At 39.1% G+C, this 24,601-nt stretch overlaps 2 protein-coding genes across 3 annotated transcripts; both read right to left on the reverse strand.

The window, feature by feature from the left end:
- Positions 1–3,484: 3,484 nt before the first annotated feature.
- LOC146702578 (sulfotransferase 2B1-like) lies at positions 3,485–12,642 on the reverse strand. Of its 2 annotated transcripts, none has more exons than XM_085465508.1 (6): positions 12,338–12,642; positions 6,406–6,617; positions 5,573–5,699; positions 5,301–5,395; positions 5,009–5,189; positions 3,485–4,437 (listed from the first exon to the last, which is right to left on the reverse strand). In XM_085465508.1, the coding sequence occupies exons 1-6, from the start codon at positions 12,474–12,476 to the stop codon at positions 4,328–4,330; spliced, it is 864 nt and encodes a 287-aa protein (XP_085321634.1). In that variant the 5' UTR covers positions 12,477–12,642; the 3' UTR covers positions 3,485–4,327. The 2 variants fall into 2 exon arrangements, with proteins under 2 accessions (XP_085321634.1, XP_085321635.1); XM_085465509.1 differs by lacking the exon at positions 12,338–12,642 and adding an exon at positions 6,753–8,907.
- A 1,085-nt stretch (positions 12,643–13,727) lies between these two features.
- LOC146702579 (uncharacterized) lies at positions 13,728–16,720 on the reverse strand. Its single transcript, XM_085467298.1, has 5 exons — positions 16,694–16,720; positions 16,382–16,447; positions 15,423–15,578; positions 15,246–15,338; positions 13,728–14,460 (listed from the first exon to the last, which is right to left on the reverse strand). The coding sequence occupies exons 1-5, from the start codon at positions 16,718–16,720 to the stop codon at positions 14,332–14,334; spliced, it is 471 nt and encodes a 156-aa protein (XP_085323424.1). The 3' UTR covers positions 13,728–14,331.
- Between the last annotated feature and the right edge of the window lie 7,881 nt (positions 16,721–24,601).

Here is a 24,601-nt window from a genome sequence, read left to right on the forward strand (position 1 = left end):
TTGTGTAATCCCCAGTATCCTATTCTATAAATCATCTATTTGTAGTGGGTGTCTGTGAAGAACAAGTATGTCATAAAAAACAAAACAAAAACAGTTGTTTATGAGTTCAGAAACACATACAAACAACAACAACAAACAAAAAAAGTGTAAAGTTGAACTTAGGTTTTACCATTTCTTTGGTTGAATATTTAAAAATGCCGATGACAACACCCCAATAGACGTCAAACAAACTTTCTTAAAGGCTTAACATGTCTCACCTTGGCATGCTACTCAAGCCTCTTGGTAGTCAAAAGATCATTGCACTTACTGTAGGAATGTCGTTTGGTGCCTCAACCAGTTCAACCACGTCTGACTCTGTGACTTCAATAAACGTGTTAAACTTTCACTCTTGTGCACTTGAGTCCTCTATTCCTGGAAGCATGTACAAGAAATTTTGAGTTTGAAAGTAAACTCTTGAGTTGATTAACTCTGAGATCAGCAACTCTGAGACCCCATTTCCAGTGGATGGAGGAATTGTATGTTTGTGTCCGTGCTGACCATGATATTTAACTCACAAAACAGGAGAGAAAAAATAGGAGAGTCGTTTTAATCGGCTTGTTATTTTGTTACAGGCAAAATACAAGTGTGGCATAAAATATAAAATGTTTTGTAATGTGAATTTCCATTAGATGCACTAATTTTGCATTTAGTTTTTAAATCTAATTATTGAGCTGTGCCCCTGACAGGGCCAAGTGTAGGTCACAACAACTGAAGATAAACATCTGGAGAAACAGATCAGACGCAGACAGTTGTGAGATTAGTTGCCCAGATAGCAACAGACTCTGGACAAATTCAGTTTCAGTTCAATTTATATAGCAGCAAACAGCAACAATAGTTCCCTCAAGGCAACTTTTACTGCAAGTTTAACACTGTTCAATAATAGACAATAACAGACTCCAACAATCAAACAGCACCTCATGAGCCTTGGCAGTGGTGGGTAGGAAAAACTCCCCTTTAACAGAAAAAAGCCTCTGGGACACTCAGGGAGGGGCAGCCATAATATAATTAGGATAAAAATAGGATAAAAGACAGTGGAAGAGAGCCAGAGATGAATAATAACTAATGATTAAACACAGCCTGCTCTATAAACACACAGTGCTTCTTGATGTCCCCAGCAGGGGGAGCTTCAGTGTCACCAGATCCAGCCCTAAATATATGCTTTAGCAAAAAGGAAAGTTTTAAGCCTTTTTTTGAAGATGAGAGGGTGCCTGTCTCCTGAACCAAAAGTGGGACCTGGTTCCACGGAAGAGGGATCTGACTTCCCTCATTTTTTAATTAAATAAAATCTGTTTGTGCCCTAATTTGTGACCCTTTCGTTGTTTGGACAATTATTCAGTAAAATACTGAAATCATAAAGGGATGGCACAGCTGATCTTCTGCTCAGTCCTACAATGATCTCTGGCTCAATTTTACGCAACTCAAGAATGCTGAAGTATTTCCACAATCGAATGCCAATTTTTTTGGGGGGGAAAAAACAAATGAAAAATATATGAATTGCTTATAATTGTATTATTATACAATAAATTAAAAGAAAAGCTGCTCTAACTTTAACTAAGTTTGTGTTGGCTAATACAAAGTCTTAACAGTGGAAAACTTCTTTTACAATGCGGCACCAAGAAATCGCTAATGTTTTAAAATGTTAAATTGAAACAAATCAAACACTTTAAGCCTTTTACACTTCTGACAACACTCACTGCATGTTTGGGAAATGGAAACCACATCAGTGTCACCCTGAAACGCAAGCAGAATGTGTCATCAGGGACATTACACTGTAAAAACTGGTGTGACATAGAATGAGGCGCTAATTGGACAACTGTTCTTTGCAAAATAGCAAAAGGACTGTGTACTGCAGGACAAAGCACAGTAGTTTTCCTCTGACTTTAAGTGGAGCAGAGGAAAGATTTTGCAAGTGTGAGTAAACGGAAATACAAAAAATTAAGTCATTAAATAGTTACATATTTACAAAGATTGCAATCTGTTACATTTGAAACAAGAAAAGAAAAGCGGTGGAAACTATGGGGGGGAAAGAGGCATTCCATAATCGTTACTTATGATTAGTTTAAGTAAATTCTTTCCCTACGCACCCACGTGAAAGAGCAAAGAGTTCACGTTTTGACAAAGAAAGAATTTTACAGATATAGATTTCTTTCTAAACTCCACCCTGCACTTAGTTATTAGAAAAAGGATTTGCAGTAGTGATTCAGACAACTACAAACAATTATGGAACAATCTTGCGTTCAGTTACAGCCAGCTTTTACAGCATGACCTTTCAAAGGCTGTCTGTTCAGAACCACACACAAAAAAACCCTGTCTAAACCATTTATTGGTTTATGAGCCCAAATGACTTCATAATGATTGCTTAGTTAAGGTTTGCAGCTTGCTACTGAAGGTTAAATAGCAAGCTAAAGAAGCAGATCATTTTGGGTCTGCTAATTCTTTCTTGACAGTACCTTCTTTTCTGTGAGGCTCAGCAATCCCACTGCTGTGAAAGCAAACATGATAATCAGTATGACACCATTAACCGTCACTGGTTTTATCTTCTCATACATTTTGTTTTACTCTGTGTCTTTATGGTCACTTCACAGCCCGTCATGGCAGAAGACTGAGTCCGGTTCTGCAAGATGTATTTTCATGCTTAAATAGTTCTTCCTTCCCATTCTCTCCAAGGGCTTTTTCATAAGGGATAGTCTGATTGTTGCTGTTTTCTGTCTTATACTGAATGATCTTTACCTTATAATCTAAAGTGCCTTGTTACATCCCCCAGGAGGATGTCTCTTCTCCCTACTAACCCTTTGTTTTGTCCAGGCTCCACCTCCTCTGTCCCGATTGGATGCTGCGCAGAGTCCGGCTAATTGGTAATCAGCAGAGCACTATTTAAGGTCTGTGGAGCTGTGCTTCTGTGCCTTCTGGCTATTTTGGTTGCCATACCTGTGCAGGCTTGCATGCCTTTGGATCTTGTATGAGCATTGTTGTTTTCATGTTCAGACGGCTTGTAGGGGAGAGCTGCCTTTTGTTTTGACCACCTGTTTTCTCCTGTTTATGTGTTGTTAGGTAGGTTATGGTTATAGGTTGTATATGTTGTTTCTTTGGAGTTAGGTAAGTTTCTTTTATTTCTACATCAGGGATGTTTTGTTTGTTATGTTGGCCTTGGCTCTCCCTGACGTTATACCTCAGTCTGACCCCAAATCCCATCACCAGTATTAAATAAACCTTCTAAAATTACCATCTTGGCTCCTCCTTCTCTATCCACCTTTATGTTCGTCCCTTCAACCCCCTAGACTAGCCAGGGGACGTAACAGCCTTCAGATGACTGGTGATGTAACATTGCATTGAACTCAATTATGATTTACACCACGTTATCATTGATGTCCCATACACTGCTAGCTTGTACATTCTTTCTAACAATATTGTACATGTAGTAACATTTAACAAACATGACTTAGGCAAGATTTTAGGGCTTTAATCTGGCACAGTGACCACTTTAACAGACAAGATGTACGATCTGAGCTACAGAGGGTAGCATAACTCCTTGTGACACTTCAGAGCATTTGACCAGAAAAACACACAGCACAGGAAAACTTGCATACTTGTGCAGACCTGTGTGCGTATGCAAAAGTATTATATGTAAAGTGGCATTGCACCCAAATGTAAAAACGGTTTCATATTGAATAAAGGCATAAATCTACTTAAGTAATGGAACAAATGTTTGAGCATTAGAATATACTTTAATTATGCAGAATATATGCACTATATTACTAGATCATAATTTTTGAATGTTTATATCACATGCTTTTAATTACTTGTGCATCAGGGGGTAGCTTTATCTGTAACAATATAGCTTTTTATCACATTTTATGCTTTAAAATCTGCAGAATAAGCAACTTAAGAGTTAATATAAATGGTATTGAGTTAAAAGTACATCATTTGAAAGTTTGGAAGCAGAAAACAAAATGGCATAGAACAAACAAATACATGTTACATTTTACTGGTCCTATTGCCACTCTCATTCAGTGACATTAGATATTTTAAGTTTCACAGTTCTCTAGCCTAGTGGAAAATTATTTCGCGGACTCTTTCAACATCATCACTGACATCGACCCTGACAACTCCCTCACTCCACCAGGGTTTCACTTAAACAGAGCTGATTTTGGTTTTGCACCAATCAGAATGCTGTTACCAGTTTTATGTTGATAACTACGAAATTACGTCATGAATACATATCAACAAACCATTTAATGCTCTACTTTGTTTCTCTAATTCTATGATGAAATGACTTTCATTTAGTCTTTTAATCCCAAACAAATTTATATTTGACATCTTTCATTTTGTCTTTGTAAACAGCATCAAAGCATTCTGCTTCTGCCTCTGTTAGCTGATTCTTCCAGTCTCCAGCAATTCCTGAAACACAACACACAGAGAAGAATTAAACCTAAATTGAAGGAACTGTTGTGTCTATTATTTTAGGTTGTAAATGTAAAATTCTGTTACAGTTTTTCTCAGTTCCTTACGTACTATTACCAGGCTTATAAGCTAAAAATCCAAACCCTATCTCAGGTGATCATTTAGAAAGTTCTTGGTTCATTTCTAAAACCTAGGTATCACGTCCAGGTGCAAACACAGAGTCAAAACTTTTTCTGCACCAATTAGAACCTTTAAAAGTCTGATAAAAGAGCGCTGGGTCGGTGATGCAAAGGAGGAACACAAGGACAAAAAAAATTACCAATAATCCAAGGTACTCCAACATTTTCCTGCCTGCATACTTTCATTTTAAAACCTACATCCACATTCACCTCCTCCCAGAGTCCTGTTTAGACATGCCAGTCGAAGTTATAGGGGGGTGGATAAGAGATATAACTCATGCTATTTCACCATACAGTACAGCTTCAAAACCAACATACTTCGGGGGGGTTTGACGGGGGGAGAGGGGTTGGGTGCGGTAACCATTCTCAGTAGTATTACAAAAACACACCTTTCCTGAGGAATTCAGACTTGCTCTGGTCCATGATTTCTTTAGGAACAGCCGAGTAGTTCGACATGCTGTTTTTCTTCATGTTCTTGAACAAGCATCGGTCTGCTATCTTCTCTATTACTCCAGTATCCAGAGATTTCTCCATGAACTGAGCGATTCTGGCCACAGAGTCCTTCAGGTCCTGCACCGTGCAGACAAACACCGTTCAGCTCATGTTCTTACCACGAATCTCAGTGTTTGACTCTTTTTTTTGTGTTTAAATTATTTGGAAAGCATTTGCAGTTGTTCTCACCTTTAAAAGTTCTTCATAGGAGATGTACATGATGGACTCCTTATCTTTAGCATTGAGCCAACCCTTCACATGGTCAAACCAGGAACCAAATATAACTGAAAGACAAAGAAAAGATTCCCTTTGAGTTATTATGAATACAATAGCAAACGTCTCTGCATTAATGGTTCAACTTCATCAATCCTTATTCCTCTTGTTACCAGTTGTAAAATACAACTGAATAAAAGGCTAAATGTCACCTGCTGTTCTAATACAGAGTAAAAAAAAAGAACAACCTTCTCCATCTAGGAACTTCTGGAGGAACTCGCTCTGTGGGCCTGGTTTCACCAGGAACGAAGTTGACCCGAAATAGTGAAAAGCAGACGTAAACACATCTTTGGGGTTCCTCATGACATAGATGACCTGGAGTAATGACAAATCATTACTTCACTTTAAACATTCAACATTTAAGTTTGTAGCTTTATGACCAAATAAAACTACAATGTATGTATTACACAGACAAAGCACTTTGAGTTCATAACCTGTCCTTCACATGCAATCACAGACCTTCTCACTGGTGATTTTTTTTGTATGGTTGCTTACTTTGCCATGCCAGACACTTGGACACAGGCACAGCAGAATACAAACCCTGTATTTCTTATAGGAACTACTAAGTAATAGCCTGAGGTCTCATAAGAAGCTGTCAGTGGTGAGTAATGACAAATCCTCTGTTCTTGTTGTTGTGTCTTTTAAATTGTGTTGTAATGTTCTTTCAGTTACTTCATTTTCTTTCCACATCAGTTTTCTGTGCGGAGGAAACCTGACAAAGACTTTCACATTTTTCTCCGACAAGTTGTATACTCAGTGTTTTATCAGGCTAATATTAGGGGCTGTTGGCTACATGTCTTTTACAAGTACATGTTGGCTGCCTGTGCTACATTCATGTTTTAAACCACTCAATTTAGATTATGCCTGGATGAATCCCAGCATATCTATGCCAATTATTTATTATTAAGGAGGAGAAGCTGCTACTCTATAGCAGGAATTAAAGAGACCCATAAAACATCCCATTTCACATTTGAATTAACAGCTTTAATGACCCACAAACCAAACTATGTGGCAGACCTACCTTTGGTTTAACTTCAAAGAAGGATGGCGGCATCATGCTGTAGTGGAAGTGAGTTGTAAACATGCGTGGAGACGGCCTCTTTTCAAGGTTGAGGGTGAGGGCTCGATTCTCCTCCAGCCATGGAACACGGTCCCAGTTGTGGAGAGTCTCAACGGAGGCCGGATCCCCTCCGCTGATGATGAGAGGGAGCATCTCCTGCATCCATGTCGTACCTACAAAAAAGAAACAATCTCATGTTTTGATTTAGCTTTTATTTGGGCCTCCCAATATTAGAGCTCAGCGGTTCGACTGAATTGAATTATCTTGATTAACATGTAGAGTGCAGAGGGTTTTTGCAACACGCTTACACATCATACTGGGCTGAGGGTGTCCGAACAGAATTTCCCAAACTTAAATAATAAATAGAATCAGTAGCATAATATTAATAATCAAGGCTAGTCAGGGAGGCGTCTTCTGTTATTGCAGGAAGAGGAGCAGATACGAGGTGAGGTCAGACGAGGGCGGAAAGAGGAGAAGATCCGGCAGGGAGACAGCAGGACTGAAGAAGATAGTCATAATAATACATTTTATTGTTGTGGTATAAACTGTATGGTGCGACTTGAGGCAGGCAATGGCTGAGCGGGCTCATGTGAGCCTCCAGCTGAAACAGGAGGCTGCAGGGGCTCGGCTGAGGCGAAACAGGGCCAGCAGGTGCAGAAACCTCTGGCTGAAGCAGAGCTATCTGGAGCTGTGCAGGGCACACAGCTGGCTCAGGATGCAGCAGCTGGGGCTGCGCAGCCCATGCAATCTGATCGGGATGGCTGGCTGGATGAACTCGCCTAGCTCCCAGCTGACGGAGGAGGAGAAGAAGGCTGCACTGCCTCCAGGAGTGCAGAGCCAGCTGAGGTCACAGGCTCAGCCTCTGAGGGGAGTTTCAGTTTCTGAGGAGCCCAGTTTCACAGTCACGCAGTCTCAGAATAAACAATCTTTGGAATTATTATTCCAGACCAGGGAGGAGTGAGCACAGGGAGGAGTGGGAGTAACACAGTTCTTTAAGTCCTTAGAGCAGATGATTCTGTTTCTGAAAACACAGACTTTAAATTTCCAGGCTCAGGAGAAACGTAATCAAAGGTCGGAGAAAGTCCACTACAAAGAGGAAGCCGGAAACCAGGCTTTGTAGCCGGCTAGCTACAATCTTTATGACCACGACGGTATTCCTTATGAGTGAGAGGACCCAAACGCAAGCATTGGAGATGGAACAGAACTTGAACTGAAAGTGAGCCTTTGTTATGGCGGAGCAGAAGTCAAACAAAGCCAAATGTGACAATGACTAAATTAGCGAAACCTAAACTGGGAGAAACCTTAAAAACAAGTACAAAGAAACTAAAGACCTGAGCACCTGAGACATGGAAACCTGAGACATGGAAACCTGGAGAATGGGAAACGCGAGACATAGACACACAAGGGGAGATACGCAGATAATCCGGCAGCAAACAGAGGAAGACAAATGGCTTAAATACACAAAGGGATAATGAGGGAATGAGACACGGGAGGACAGCACAGCTGGGAGTACTCAAACATAACGAGACAGGGAGGAAGCAAACCTAAACACACTAAGCAAGCACTACACAAGGACTTATCAAAATAATCCAGGAAACATGAGACACAGACTAAGGCTACGTTCACACTGCAGGTCTTAATGCTCAATTCCGATTTTTTGATCAAATCCGATTTTTTTGTCTGCTTGTTGACACTACAAATAAAATGCGACAGCAAACGCGCTCTAGTGTGAACGCTCAAAGCGGCCCGCATGCGCAAAAGAAGACGTCACACACAACGCGCTCTGTTTAGACCCAGAGCAAACTATTGTTTGACTGATGGCCCTTAATATAAATACTTCGGACTTCACGTTTCCCAATTTTGTTATTTCCATAATAATGTAAATAACCTAATAATTATCCTTATTGCTGTTTTAGAGGAGCGTTGCTTCAAAGGATAGTTGCAGATTTCTGTCAGAATCTGCAGATTATACAGTACAAATAAAATGTTCACGTTTCTCCAACGTTGTCTTCCCAGCAGTTTCACCGGATGGCCAGGAAGCATTCACGATGTCTTATCGGGCGCTTCTCCGGCGCTGATAATTGGCGTCTGTCTTGTGTCAGTGACGTAAAAGACGGATTTAATGCGACCTGACCGTTCAAACAGCAGTCGCTTTCTGAAACATCGGATATGTATCGGATTCAGTACCACATAAGTGACCCAGATCGGATTTGAAAATATCGGATTTGTGCCGTTCACACTGTCATAGCATGATCGGTGTGAACGTATGACGTGGATTTGACACTGAGACCAGGAGATATGACTGACTAGGGAGAAGGAGGGAACATAGTCTGGACAGAGGAGCTGCATGAACATAGAGAAAAGGGTGACTAGATATGAAATGTGGAATACAGCAAAGGCATAAACACAACCTAAATCATAGAAACTACAGAAAATAACTAAGAAACAAGAAATACAAAGACTATTACATGAATAACACTAAATCAAAGAACATTCAAAAACCAGAAAACATAAACCCTGCGTCCCCAGACCCAGAACCGTGACAATAACCAGGGTTTAGAAATGAGCGAGTTCCAGAATCTTTCACCTTAATGTAGTAGACCAGATATATGTTTCACTTGTTTGCCTTACCTTGTGATTGTGCATAGTATGGTCCGGACAGTCTGTGGGCATTTTATGTTCTACTCACGAGTCTGTTACTAAAAGATCTTTCTGTACAAAGCGAGCTTAATGCAGTATTCAAATATTTACTATAGGCCCACAGTAGTCAGCAGAAACTCGCTCACCTCATTTCATGACACTGGCAAACTTGAGTGTCAAATTTAAAAAAGTTGATGTCAAACATTTGTGCTGGTTTGTGCTGCAAAAAGTTTCGTTTGTGCTGCTCAGATCTGTCCTGCCATTCTAGCAAAACTGAATGCTGGCTTGACAATGAACCAGTTGTACACAGTTCCCTAAATATGCATTCTTCTCTTGTAATAATGAGAAAGCTTAAACTAAAACTACAATAAGCCATCCATTTTCTTCAGTTAGCACTGTATTTATTTAACTTTTTTAATTTTATCCAAGCTAAAGTCCCTGTCTAAGACAGAGCTGATCTAGTCCACTTCCTGTCTGTCCTTTTAAATCCATCTATCGCCTGCTGATTGTTTTTGGTGTTCACAAATACTTTGTAGAAAATATGTCCAAACTCTAATAAAACTTCACTTGTATTCCTCTGTTTTTGCAAGTAAAAAACACCATTCTGGTACTGAACATCACATTTTAAGTTGTAAATACACTGATTCTTATATCGTACTCCCCAAGAGTGCTCAAAGCACTCTATACAACATACTACATTCACCTATTCTCACAAGCACTCTAACTACATTCACACTGATGGACGCATCAGAGAGCAACTGGTTAGTTAGCAGGAGTTAACATCTTGCCTATGGATACTTGATATGCAGACTGGAGGAGCCGGGGATCAAACCACCAACCTTCTGATCATTAGGTGACCTGCTCTACTAGCTGAGCTACAGCCACCCCCAGCTGCTGGTAGAAAAGCTCTGCTGTCTGTGGCTTTATGACTAAAAATCAACCAGACGTGATTCATTGTGTTAAAAGGGCAAGTAGCATGTAAAGTCATATCTATTGTCACAGCACCTTTAACAAAAACATAAAGAAAAGTGCCAGAAGACATTTTTGAGCCTTAGTACCACACAGCACATTCATAGGGTATATAGGGTCCGTCTCTTCAGAAATACCAGCCAAAAAGTGGTTCTGTGATTTTTTTTATGTTATTGCTCATCTTGATAAATAGAATGTACTGAAATTATTTTTACGAGGGGTTTGTACATAACATGAAGAAAGGATGCAGGTATAATGCACTAATACAGGTACAGCTGCTCTGTGCCACGGTAACTGTATTACACTGTTCCAAAAAATAGTAATGTCAAATGATTTTACAGTGTAGTGTACAGTTGTGTACTGTTTTTCTAGAACATCATTACATTTACATAAGTAGACTGTGGTCTGACACGTCAAATGTAAAATAACATAACATCACTGTAAATGTAATAAAACACAATTTACTTGTTTGTTAAATAAATTTTTTTGTACATATGCATATTTAGATCGTAAAAATACATCCAGAAGTGTCTCCCATCATGCTTTGGGACATGTGCTGCTGTTTAGATGTTCTTGTTTCATTGTTTATGGTTACAAACTGTTATCTTGAATGTTGTGTTTACGCCGTGGTGCAGCGTCACTGACAGTTGTTTTGTAGAGAGAGTGCTGTACCATGAGTGACTTCTGTTGTGCTGTTGTTGAACCTTGAGGCACATTGCACCACAAGTGTTTTAATAAAGAGCTCCCCTACCAGCTTGGGGTTAAGATTTCTCTGCATGCCACAATGTAAAACATTGCACGGACGCGCTGTGCTAATTATATATTTTGAAAAAGAAATGTAGAGGTAGGAATTGCAATTAATATAAATAACATGACGCTAAGCATCGGCCAATGAATGTGAACTAACAACAAGGTCGCGGGTATGGCTGCGACCGTAGGAAAAAACCCTAATATGAAGGTATTTTACTGCATTTTACAGTAATGTTCTGTTCTTCTAGAACATCATTAAAGTTACGTAAATAGACTTTGACTTCACATTTTGAATGTAAATTAACGTTAAATCACTGTAATGTAATACAACATAATTGTCATGATTATTAAATGTATCTGTCTGTGCATATGCATATTTAGATTGTTAAAATACATTCACAAATGTATCATGATCTCACAAATATCTGTCCGTTATTTGAAAGATTGAACTGTTGAATTCAAATGTAATGCTATGGAAAAGTATATAACACGATCCCTATAAGCTTGTGTTTCATCACATAAGTATTATTATCATTACTAGTTAGGGCGTTCGGGGCTCAAGAGTTGGCAGTTCGCCTTGTGATCAGAAGATTGCCGGTTCACGCCCCGGCTCGGACACTCTCCGTCGTTGTGTCCGTGGTCAAGACTCTTCACCTACCGCCTACTAGTGATGGCAGCCTCGCCTCTGTCAGTCTGTCCCAGGGCATGCAATCAATTATTATTTAAACCAACTGTTAACTGTATATTTCTGTACATTTACGTATTATGATTCATATTTCCACATTCAGTGACCTTGTTTATAGGTAATTTCATTGTTTGATCACGTAAAAATGTTCCTAATTTAATGTCTAAAAGCACTTGGAAAAGGCAGAATCCCATGTCAAATTAGCGCAACTAATTGTATTTTCATTACTGGAAATAACCGTATTTTTATGCGGGAGTTATTTTCTGTAATTATACGGTCGTATTTTGGCGCCCCAGCTGCCGGAATATTACCATTTTTTTCAAGATGCTTTTTCTAACAGTGTATAAAACAGGTAATTTATGTATTTTATAACCCTCATACATTGCTTCTATAGACTGTAGTCAACTCAAAGACATTAGGCATAAATATACATGGAAGCATCGTCAATAACTTTGTGGCAGACGGTCACTGGTGATCCAGAGAAATGAGGTTCTCAGGTTTGGAGTGAATTGCATATATTTAGACGCCGGGCATTGACAGACCTGTTTCTGCCGGAGACTCAACGGACAGTCGGGGATGAGAGCTTTCCAACAAGGTTCCCACATTTAAAATAAACCCCACAATGAAATTTAATGCTAAATACATACCATTAACGTGGTCGCATAAAATGGAAACTAAGAGCAATCCTTGTTTTAAACGACGTGTTAGACCAACGCCAGGACGATTATATAGTGTTATTGCTGCTTATAATAAGAAAACGACAGGTTGAAAAATCCTCTTCCAGCCTACTGAAACAAACCGCTCTTTAGCATAAAAGAAACCATTTGCAGTCGAACCGCGATCACTCACCAGACTTGGGGTACGTTACAATAAGGATGTCATCCGGACGAAACGCAAACTCCTCGTAGTACCTGAGGCTCTCGGGCGGATGGAGACTTGAAGGCACATAGACGCCTTTGTACAGCGTGTATAACTCTGTCTCAGTCATGCTTCAACAAGCAGAAGCAGCTCACTGAAAACAGCTCTGAGAGCTTCGAGCTGAAAAACTGCTGGACTTTGTCTCAACTTAACGCACTATCACTGTTTTTGTAGCTCGAGACTGTAGCGCAACTCCCGCTTCTCCTGTGGTCTCGCGCTGGCTTCTGTTTGCGTCACTTTCCAACAAGTGTGCGATTCTTTGTCAAAGCTCAAGCATTCATGACCAAGTAATCATTGAACGATTCGTGTAAAATTTACGGACTTAGTAATACACAATATATTTATTTATTTTTCATTGTTTGTTGGGATAATAGAGCTGTTATTGGAGCTGATAACAGAGCTTATATTGTAATATTCACAATTATAAGTCAGAGAGCCGAAAATAAAACACTGCCACGCAAGCTAAGACCCAAAACTTTATTTCACAGCTGGCACTTTAAAACGAGAATCGCAAACAAAGGCTGAAGGGAGGCCACCTATGTACCCGAGCACTCAAAAAAATAAGTCATTGGATGAACTCAATTGGACTGATGGCAGGTTTTCCACGTAATACATCTATTTTGGTCCAACCTAATCTACATACATCATGACAATTCAATTAAATTGAGTCAGTAGAACACAATTTCGTAAATACTGCTAAAATGAAAAAAAGTACATTAAAATGATGTGAAAGGTTTTGTTTGGTCCAACTCAATACAATGTCATTCACTTGAGCTAGATTTTCATTGCATTGAAATCATTATTTTGAGTTCAACTAAATCATAATTTTCATTACCAGAAAACTAATTTAATTATTAAAATAATGACAAAATGAATTTGTTTTTACAACTCAGGTTTATTCACTTGAATTAAAAGCAGAAACAGAATATTTTGTAAATAAACATACATGTCACATGGTCAAATCAACCTTAACAAAAATCAAAGTGCTCACAAAAAAGTGCTGACGTACATTTGTAATGAATGTCAAATCTGAATAGCACACACCTCTGTACTACTAGGCAATACTGAAAACAAACTGGAATCTGTAAAATCAGATTTCACTTCAGAATCATTGTATATATTTATAGTGACACTTGCAAATTCACAATGATAACCTACTAAACATTGCAATTCACACCATAGTATGGCAGTCACTGAAGATTTGAAACAACCCAACAATACATAAATACACACACATATACATAAATACACACACACACACACACACACACACACACACATATATGTGTATATATATGTGTGTGTGTGTGTGTGTGTGTGTTTTCATGACGAACATTTTTCTGTTACCAAGGGGGAGGTATTTTAATAAAAAAAAAATCTTTCAACTTTACTTCTCCAAAACCAATTACATGTAAACATTTACAAGCTTATAAGAACGGGAAGACCAACTTTAAAACACTGGAAGACACAAAACTTGTCAACATTTTTCTATTACCTTTGCAAATCCCAAAAGCAATCAAAAAGAAAATGGTGGTTACAACCATGAAACTTTTTCTGAGCTAAATCCCCAGTCCTTTCATCCATCTATAGTAGTACAGATTAAAGGTCACATCACTCACAACATAACAGCAGACAAAAATAGACAACTTCCATTTGGCCAAAAAAAAGAAAGAAAAAAAGGTCACAGTTTGAACAAAAGATATAAAAAGGCCAAAATCAACTTTTGTGCTGGGTCTTGTTTGCCTAAGCAAACATCTTCATTTTCATTTGCTGCATCTTTGTACTGAGCCTTTGTCCATCCAGATTCATCAAAATCTTCTGACAGAACTCAAAAGTGTACTTGTGGTCATTTGGATAGCTCAGATCAAGTGCATAAATCAGTCCAAAGAGGACGATGAATGCCATGATGACACTACCGAGGTTGTTCATAACTGTAGTACCTTCAGTGACAACTCCAACATCCTCTGGCTCCTGAATCCCTTCTCTTCTGATGGTGTAAATACAGTGACAGTTGCTGCAGTGGACCTCAACCGTTCATCCTCAGTGGAGGAGGTCTGAAAAACAGGTTGTTTCAGGTTTAAGGGCTCTGTCACTTGGAAGGGGACATATTATGCAAAACTCAGCTTTTGTATCCTTTTGTGCTGAAACATAGGTCTCTACCGCCTCTATAAACACTCCAAACATAAATAAAACCCGTCAATCTGTTTCCTATCAATAGTTTGGGTTCAGGTATTATGTACCTCCCTTTGGGAGGGGCTTGATATAGAGCAGGAGCTCCTCCAGTGTCTATCAGTGTGTGTGTGTGTGGGCTGGGTCAATTTCCCTTATTTCATCACAATTGGGAACCTTTTGAAACAGCTTGTTTTATGCACATTATTCCTGAAACCAGGAGATTGCTGTAATGGCAGTGACACTAGTTAGTGTCTTGATGCAATCTGCTGTGTTCCTTATAATGAAGACTTTTTACTAATTGGCATAATAAACTGAACTCCATTGGAGTGTTTACTTTCTGAAGTGCCTTGAGATGACTGTTGTTGTGATATACCGCTATATAAATAAACTGAATTGAAACACTGACAGAAAATGGATGAATGTTTTGTCCACATTTACTGTGTTTATAGAGGCAGTAGATACCTACATGGCAGCACCAAAAGAATGAACAATTGAATTTTTACTGAATCTGTCCCCTTAAAAAGTGCTCTCCAGTGCAAGTTTCAACAATGACTATTAAGAATAATACTATTTCACAATTATATTGTCTCTTTTGAATATATGAGGATTTTGTGTGCGATGAACCTAACTCAAATTGAATCTAGAAAAGAAAGTGTGATAAGCGTACCAGATACTCCTTGAACAGTAGGTCTGGATCTTCATTAAAGTAGATCACCAGGCTTTTAAGAGTATGCTCCCTCTTTATGTCGATGTCATCACACTAATGCAAGGGTGGGAAAAAAAGGGTGAAAAAAATGGAATTGATTGATTGCATTTAATTGATGGGTTTATCATTAGTACCGACCAAACTACTGATCGCCATGATATCCTTGATCTTTTGGCCCTTTGCTCCTTTGCTCCCCTGAAAATTTTGCATCAGCTTGTCTGTTAAATTGTCCAGCTGAGCCAAGAACTTCGCCTGCAGGGGTTTTGTAGTGATCTGCAGGAACTCTGCATTCACCTGGAAATAAAACATACATAAATATAATAAACTAGAAGTTTAAATACAGACTGCTGAATCAACACACTGAAAGTTGCTAAACATTTGAACCATCAGTGAAGTTTGTCAAGACCTAAACTGTTTTTAGCTGAGTTTAGGAATATATCGCCACCTGTTGCTTTGGCATGTTCCTAGCAGCGTTTTCCTTCATTTTTGCGTTTACCTGTGGACGGGATTATTTTTTAAAACGAAAACGGAAAATCTCCGTTTTCAAAAATACCTGTGTAAGTGTGGACGTAGCCGAAATCTTTTATAATAATAAATAGGTTTGAACGTCATGGGAGTGCGCATTGTGCTGCCTGCAGTTACTCTTCCGGCCACATGGTTCGCTTTTGGTAGCACCCTCAGTAAACTATGTAGTGCTTCTAAAGACACCTCAAAACGATACTTTCTACTAGAAAATGGCATATAATAATAAACACAGAATACCATATTTTTAGATTATAAAAAGAAAACAGTAAGAAAGAAGTTAGCTATAGGACATCATCTTTCATTGAGCACAATGGCTAGCTGCTAATAAGCTAGCACACGCTCCGACTTAAAAGTTGGCAGCTACACAATTTCTCCTCTAAAACAAGGCACTTTTGAAAAGACCTGGCTATATTGTCAAAGAAAAAAAAAGTATTCAAGCAGAGAAGAGAATGGTAGCACCACCAAAAGTTCAAAAAACAACTGTTACAAGCTTCTATGATAAATAGCATTATAGATTTAGCTGATAAAGAAATACACAATTGGATATATGGAAAAATAATATGTTACCTTACCTGAAGGTGTAGTTTTATCCAAAAAGTACAGAGAGGCCACGAGCAGCTGGATTCATTTAGGTGATCCTGAAAGAGCGCAAAATTTTCAAAGAAGGCGGACCGTTGTGTAACTCAGTAACTTTGTGTTCTTGTGACAAAGACTGCTTTGAGAGAAAATAATTTAGGTTCACCACACGAATAATAATTGCAGTAACGCTGGAGTGCTACATTTGCGTTGAATGAGATTAAAAATAATGTTTAAGCTTAAAGAGGGGCTTGAATTGATTTCTTTGAGTTTACAAATACTTAAGTGCAAAAATGTACTCCTCCTACCCCCAGTGCCCCAACAAACTCATTCATTTTGTGTTCAGAATCAGCCTCTGCTGGTTTTGAATAATTTTAGGTTTACACAAAGAAAATCAAATTAATTTGGTATTTTTTAATTGCATTTGTGAACAACTAACATAATTTGCATGTGTTCTTTGAAAGGAGGACCTGAATCTGTTTTTTGAGTGAGGGGGGGCAAAAAACAGCACACTTCAAAGGGCTCTATACACTGCAAACAACCGCATGTAAATGATTGACACTGCAAGCAGTGAAAACCATTAGGTTGGAGCTCCGATTACAGCTCCCAGCCTGAACTTGGATCATCTCTCCCCGTCTACGTTCCCTCCGACAATAAAACAACGATACGGATCTTACAGAAACACCAGACCTCCCTTGGGATCTGATCTGGTCTGTGTTTCAGTGTTTTTTATGTGTAATGTCTTTACTTATATTTGTAAAAAGACTTTAGTGTACATGATTTGCAAAGGGCTTATATATAAAAAAAAAATTACATGTTTTTTAAATATGTTTGTGTTATTGTACCTAACCAATCCCGTCCTTTTTGGCCACTTAAAATATCTTTATAGATCTATTGTTATATTTCTGCTATCCTTTGGCCGGATCGGTCTTAAAAAATACATTTTTAATGTCAATCAGATGTTGTATGGGTTAAATAACGGATATATTAAAGTCACTCTGTCAAAAAACTGATTGAGGCTTCTACCTTGTGACAGGAATGTTGTTTGTGGTTCAAGATAACTTGATATCATTCATGAGGGATACATTTAATGTACGTTTCACATATACGTAGGCTTAAAAGTTATTTATAGCAGTTTAAATTCAATCAATGACTTTTTGGCGCTACAATGGCAACTAAAGTCCGCAAGGACTTATAGGTGGCATCTTATTCCCAGCCCTATACTAAGTAAGGAAGGGAACTAGCCTCCCCTCGTCACACTAGAACACCAGTCCCCTTTCTATCTATCTTCGTCGCCTCATCTATGAATGCAAAACTACCATGTCTGTCAAATGCGTTTGTTAGGTTTTGTGAGGTCAAAACCTCACAAAACCTAACAAAACCAAAAGAAATTAGCAACTAGGGCTAAAGAGTCAAACTAACATACTGACAACCCCCAAGAATATGCATAGCCCCCCATTTTCTGCTCTTCACTCCCATTACTATACTCTTGCAAATCAGATCCCCCCCCCCCCTTAGTAATACAGAACCAAACTGATTTAGGTATAATGGAATATGATTTCCCTGTAATAACCAATACAAACCCACCTAATTTACCATCGATGCATTCAGAACCTTCTTTAGCACTTTCCAAGCCTCTGACAGATACTAAAAGGGTTGGGATGGACAGGTATTGGGCCCTATGCACGCCTCCTTTCCTGGAAATAAGGGCAATTTCACCATATGTGTGGACTACAGTCACACTACCAAAACCCTTCTCCTGTTACTGGAACTAGCAGGCTGAGGGAGAAGAGTGGGAATAACTGGGAATATGTCTGTGAAGGTTCTCAGTCATCCAGGTCATCGTAGTCTAAGGAGCTTGGAAAGAAAAGTAACAAGCAATGCTTCTGATTGTGCCAGAGCACATTTTGAACAACACCATGGGAATTTCGGATTTTACACAGGTGGTTGGATGTTACACTCTGGAAATGGAAGGAAGGTGAGTGTTATTAACCCTCTGTGGTCCACGCTGCACCTGCAAATCACATGACTGATGTAAGCTGACATAGCAACAAGCTGCAGCCACCCTGAGTCTCTATTTCAGCCCACATTGAAAGTTATGACTTTAAAGTTTTTAAATTTTAATTACAGGCCAGTAAATCTAGAGTTGTGATAATATATATAAGGCACGCTTTTTTCTAAATACTGTCATCACGTTTTTGTGTGTGTGTGTTTAAAGCGTTTTCTAAGGAAAGCACGAAAACAGTAAAGAAACGTTTAGTGTGGAGTGGATTCTTAGTGTGTTGTGTTGTCTTGTGTAGTTGTTCTGTTGTGTAGTCGTTTTGTTTTGTGTGTCAGTGAGGGCACTAATGAATGTCACAAAGGCACATTTGCAATGTAAATACTGTCACTAAGTAGAAAACCAGCGGAGTGATACACCTCCTGTTGTCAGGCCTGCAGGTTTATCCCTGTGCTGTTCTCTGTCTTTTGGTGGACAAACTTTTTTTTTTTACTGGCACACATCATTTGTGGGGCATCTTATTGCAACACCTGATTGTTCTCTCATTTTAGTTTTAGTAATATTTTTAAATGGTTGTAGAAAAAAAAACAGCAGGTGTATTGGCTGCATTTTTAGATAAATAGTTGTATATGTTTACAAAATGTACAATTATTTTATATTTGCATTTCAAGTTATAAAAATTTACTCAAGATGTCTGTGGGGGTTTTTACAGTAAAAAAATACTACTAGGATTTTAAGTTCTTTGTGTGATTTCAGATCAGTAATAGTACTATTAATAGTAATAGTAGTACTAATGCAGTATGTCAGTGAAAAACAACTAAATTCAGTTGAGCTGAAAAGAATGATACCAAACAAGGCAAGGGGGGGAAAAAAATTAAACAATCTGAGGGTGAAACACAAACGTAAACTCAAAAGGAGTCAAAAATGGCCGGTTTTATTTCAGACCTCAGTGGGTTAATCCAACAAATCATGAAAAATTAGGTTTACATTTTTGTTCATGACAGTGCAGATTTCTGACATTTTGTGTAATTTAAGCTGTAACAATGTGATTGTTTTCTAACAAAAAACAGTGTGAAACTTAAGTTAGACTTGTGTTTGTAAATGAACCGCCCCATGTTGTGTAGCTTTCTGGAGTTTATACTTATTGGGCTACATATTTATTTATTATACAGGCTATACAGTACATAACATCAAAACTCACATGTTTTATGTAACTAAAGTGTGTAATTATGTGGGCTACAGACAATAATTAAGTTATAGACTATATATATATATATATATGAAAAACGTGTATACTTACTGCATTTGAATCATTTTAACCATATATAACCACCTACATGTGTGTTTGGAGAAAAAAAAAGGCTTTGATTTTGCCACCCCATTTGATTTCTTTGTCACCCTCATGCCACCCTAAGAAAATTTCTCTAGATCCGCCCCTGCTTAGAACTGAAGAAGCTTCTCGGATGACAGGTGAAACGTCTTCAAGCAACTCAAAGAAGTCCAGACGCTTTTCTTTCCAAGCTCCTTAGACAACTGTGGGAATAGAAGCAAAATGCGTGGGCTCCAATTTCAGGCACTGAACCGCTCTCCCTTCCACTACACCAAGTAAAACTTCCAGCTGCTCATCCCTCTTTGACTTTTGTTCTACAACTACATTACTATCCTGAGCCAAGTGGCCATTTTGCAAACCTCTAATAAGTTCCAATTCTGCAGTCAAATTTATTGCAGCCGCTAATGTTGCTGGTTTAGAACTGCTAAGAGTAACATGCAAAATCCTACATCCCACATGTGTAATAAAATGATCCCTTGCCAGCAAGTCTTGTGTCACATATGTGTATCATTATCAGTAGAAGTGTACTCTCTACATACCAGCCTATGTGAGGCAATGCAAAATTCCTGGACTGTTTCATTATGTAACTTCCTCCATGTAGAATAATTCACACAGTTGCAATCTTCACTATCACAAGGATCCAAACACCTCCTCATAGCATCTTTCAGGAGAGTATAATTAGTTTTAGATTAAGCGGACAAACCACTATAAACTTCATGAGCCTGTTCCAATTTTAACTTCTTCACATCTTCCCATACGTTAATGCAACATCTGCATGCATGTCCATTTCATGTTTCAGAGAGTTAAAATGTGAAATTGACACGGTGGATGCGATGGACTTGGCGTGTCTATTATACGTTTTGCTGTGATATACATCCTACAGGATTTTCAATAAAATGTTTTTGTTCACAGTAAAAAATATTTCAAATTGTTGCTTAACACTCGAAGAACATTCCTGAAGGATGACTACACACGCATTCCTATTGGTGGAAAACACTGAGCTGAACAGATCTGTTTCGTTTGTGTGTTTGCCTGTCTTAATACGTGTGCCTGTATTTACATTGATGTTGCTGTGCATAGTATAGACAGGATATAGTCTGTGGCAATTTTATTTGTTTATTTATTTACTTTACTGATAGGTACTTTGACTTTATTGGGTATTCAAATATTTACTAATACTAAAGGTATTCAGTAGTCATCAGAAGGTCCTTAGTTTTCGGTCAAAGTACCCTGTCCCCATATACCTCATTTCAGGGTTACTGGCAACTCTGTTGACCCTTGTCCTTTGCTCTTTTCAGCTTCATCTGTGCCTTCTTTATTACGTTTCCATCTCTTCAAGTGCTCTCTGAAATTCCATTAATTCCCTCTTTGCACAGATGAATACATATACAGTGTTAGGGATGTCGCTGATGAACTAAACAGAAGCATTTGTTTTACAGTAGCCACAGCATTCCACACATTTCTCTTGCAGTGCACTGACAGAAAACTTTTCAGTAGAGCGTACAGCCCGATTCGATCCGGTGGGGGGATGCCAGATCAGGCGCCCCCATCCGGCTCTCCTCTCTCCTGTCTTGTCAGTTGTCTTACTTCTCTCTATTACCTTTTCTATCCCTTTGAAGAAGTGAGGCTCCTTAAATATTAAAGGGTAAGTATTAATTTTCATTTCGAACTGATAGAAGAAAAAAAATTGTAGTTAACTAAATAGAAGAAAGTAGAAGAGAAATAACAATCTAACGTAAACCAGTGACACACTCTTGGGCCTGATCAACCTTGGCAGGGCCTTCCTGGATGGTGTCTAGTGATAATGGCTGAAACGCCCAATGAATCCAAGGTCCACTACTGATGTGTCCCAAATTTAATATTATAATAAGTGCTGTCAGCGTTAATCTCGTTAAAATGACGTTAACGGCATAACTGCATTAACATGGCATATCTCTGTTAGCGAGTTAGCACAGATCGCCCCGTGTGTGGGGCTGCATGGCGCTAACGCGTTAACGAGCTAACCGCGCTAACGCCTTCACACCTGCACAGACTATCGACAGTAAGGCTATACCTGAGCAGAAAAGTGTGTCAAAGTGTGTGGACCGTGTGTCAAAATGACAAATGCTACACTGGTTTACAAAGGAATTCCAAGTTTACGTTTAATTTCGTAATTCTTATGTTTTGCGTGACTAGCAATCTCCGTACAGGTGTTCAGAATGTATTCTCCTGGATAAGACTTTTGATAATCTGCAACCATTTTTTATTAAACTATGTGAGGTCAAAAGTATTGCTTGGCGACTGTCAACATGTTCTCTAAATGAGTACCTTTTTTCTTCTAGCAAACAAGATGCAGGTTGTAAGGAAAAGTGAGGGGTAAAAATCGCCCTCCTCCAACAAGACAAGCTCCAAGTAAGTGAAGTACAGAGTGAGACTTTGTGTCGCCCACAAGGGATCAACAATGAACGCAGAGATTCATTTAAGCAACCAGGCTGATGTTGCCTGAAAGGTTCAGTGTGGGTTTTTTTTGGTTATGGTGGTGTACTTATGTGGATTTTTAGCATGCGTACAAATGATTACACAACTCTCCAAATATCAGAAATACTAGAAAATATATATATATGTATATATGTACATGTAAGGAAGAGGACTCCCTTACTATATTTATTTATATTATATTATCTGTATAGCACTTTAGAGCACACCTTTCACTTTATTAAAAGCACCTTATCAAACACTTTATTTAGCATTGCACTTTAAGCATGGATTTGCACACAAGAAGTTTAAATATTTATTGACTATTTATTGGGAATTTTAAAATCAGTTGGTAGCCTTGTTTCAGATCCTGCACAGCTGCTCCTCATCAAGGAATGTGGTGGTTGTCTGTCAGGAGAAAAGAATGGTGATTGAGATTTTGATTAAGGTTTACCAGTAAGGAAAACTAATGCAAGTGTGTGTGTGAAATTTAGGGATAAAAGTGGTGCAAATAAGTGTTTGTAAGATAATGATTACTCACCTTTCTTGCCTGTGTCCTCTTCAAGGTGTTTGGGCAAATGTTTCCCCTGGGGTCCAGACACCATTTAAAGGTTCCGGGAGAGACCATTGGTAAAGAGAGTGTGGTGAATCTTGTTGTGCTTGGGTTTCTGGGTTTTTATAACATTGGGTTTGGTGTAACATTAAAGTGTGAAATATTTATTAATATGTAAATGTGAAAATGTATTTATGTATTTATTTATTCTTATTGATATATTGGATATTGTGGTGGAAGGTTGGGATTTAAGAATTTACCTGAGAGTGGAATAATGGTTTAGTCTGTGACAGCTGAACATATTTAAGGCTGCCAGTTGTCATTAGAGTGTGGTTTTTTGTGCTGTGAAGAAGCTTGACAAATTAATTGTTGTAAGGGGAGCTGTATAGGAAATAAATGCTTTTTTGTTCCACTACACTTGCCTTGGTCCATCTCACTGTGTTTCCAGCCGCTAAGGGCTGCCCTGTTACAAGTGGTGTCAGAAGTGTGTCACTCATGGCACAGTGAGAAGATGATGACAAGAGGTGGAAGAAAGCCAGGCCAAGAGGAGCAGCCTGATGAAGGAGTTGGAGCTTCATCTGAGCTAGAGGCCATGGCAGCAACAAGCCCTGAGGACAAATTGGAGGAGTTGACAGGGTTGGTGAAATCTCTTATGCGGTCTCAAGCAGCCAGAGACCAAAAGTGGGAGAAGGATTTGTCACGTCAGGAGCAAAGGTGGAAAGGCATGCAGCATCAATTTCAGCAAATCCAGCTACAAGTTAACGCTGTAATTGATAAGCCTGATCCACCAGAGGCGCCAGCGCCCCCTACAACATCTGAAGAACAAGAACTTGGATTCAAAGGTGAAGACATTCCAGTGGCCAGTGGGTCCAAGTCTTTAAGTGAACCAAAACTTTTTCCTCTGTCTACAGAAGATGACATTGAACATTTTCTGACTACGTTTGAAAGAATGGCAAACGTGTGTCGATGGCCCAGAGATGAGTGGGCTATTCGTCTGGTTCCCCTGTTGGCAGGTAAAGCCCGCACAGCCTACATTCTTATGGATTTAACAGACTCTGAGAATTATGATAAGGTGAAAGAGGCAATTCTGGTAAAATATGAGATCACTGCTGACACCTACAGACGCCGCTTCAGATCTCTGAAAGTTGAACCAGGTGAGACGCCACGTGAACTTTATGTAAGATTGAAAGACCCGTTTTCAAGATGGATTAAACCTGAAAAATCAACTGTAGAAGAAATATCTGAGCAGATAATTCTGGAGCAGTTTTTGAGAATGGTTAACCCAGAGCTGGAGATCTGGATACGTGAGCATGATCCGAAGACGGCAAAGGAAGCAGCTAGCCTCGCAGAGGTTTTCACTTCAGCCAGAAAAGGAAGCAAGAGCACCTACTTCAGCCGGGAGACCCACTACACCCAACCAAGTAAGTCCATTGGGGGTGAACAGGGTTCTGGTCAAGTTCAGGCTAGAAATCTTTCTAGTTCTAGGCAGCTCCCTTCTCATAGACCTCACAATGTGAAGAAATCCTTTAAGTCTTCAGTTCAGGATATTAAATGTTATCACTGTCATAACTTTGGCCATACACAACAATTTTGCCCTGCCCTTAAGTCAAAACCATCTCTTTTGTGTGCAGTTCCAAGACCAGCCACAGAGCCGGTAGGAAAGGAAGCTTGTACTGTCCCTGTTTTAATTAATGGGCGTAAAGAGGAAGCTTTGCTTGACTCTGGGTGCTTCCAAACTCTTGTACATTCTAGCATAATTTCAGGAGAAAAGCTAAGTGGGGTTGGGGCTACAATAAGTTGTGTGCATGGAGACGAACACAGGTGCCCCACTGCTGAGGTTTACCTGACAGTGGGAGGTCAAACCCACTTGTTAGTGGTAG

Source organism: Copadichromis virginalis, linkage group LG8 (genome assembly GCF_057382275.1).
Source record: "Copadichromis virginalis isolate Kocher_CV1m ecotype Utaka linkage group LG8, C_Virginalis_male_GT1.1, whole genome shotgun sequence".
Classification (NCBI taxonomy): Eukaryota; Metazoa; Chordata; class Actinopteri; order Cichliformes; family Cichlidae; genus Copadichromis; species Copadichromis virginalis.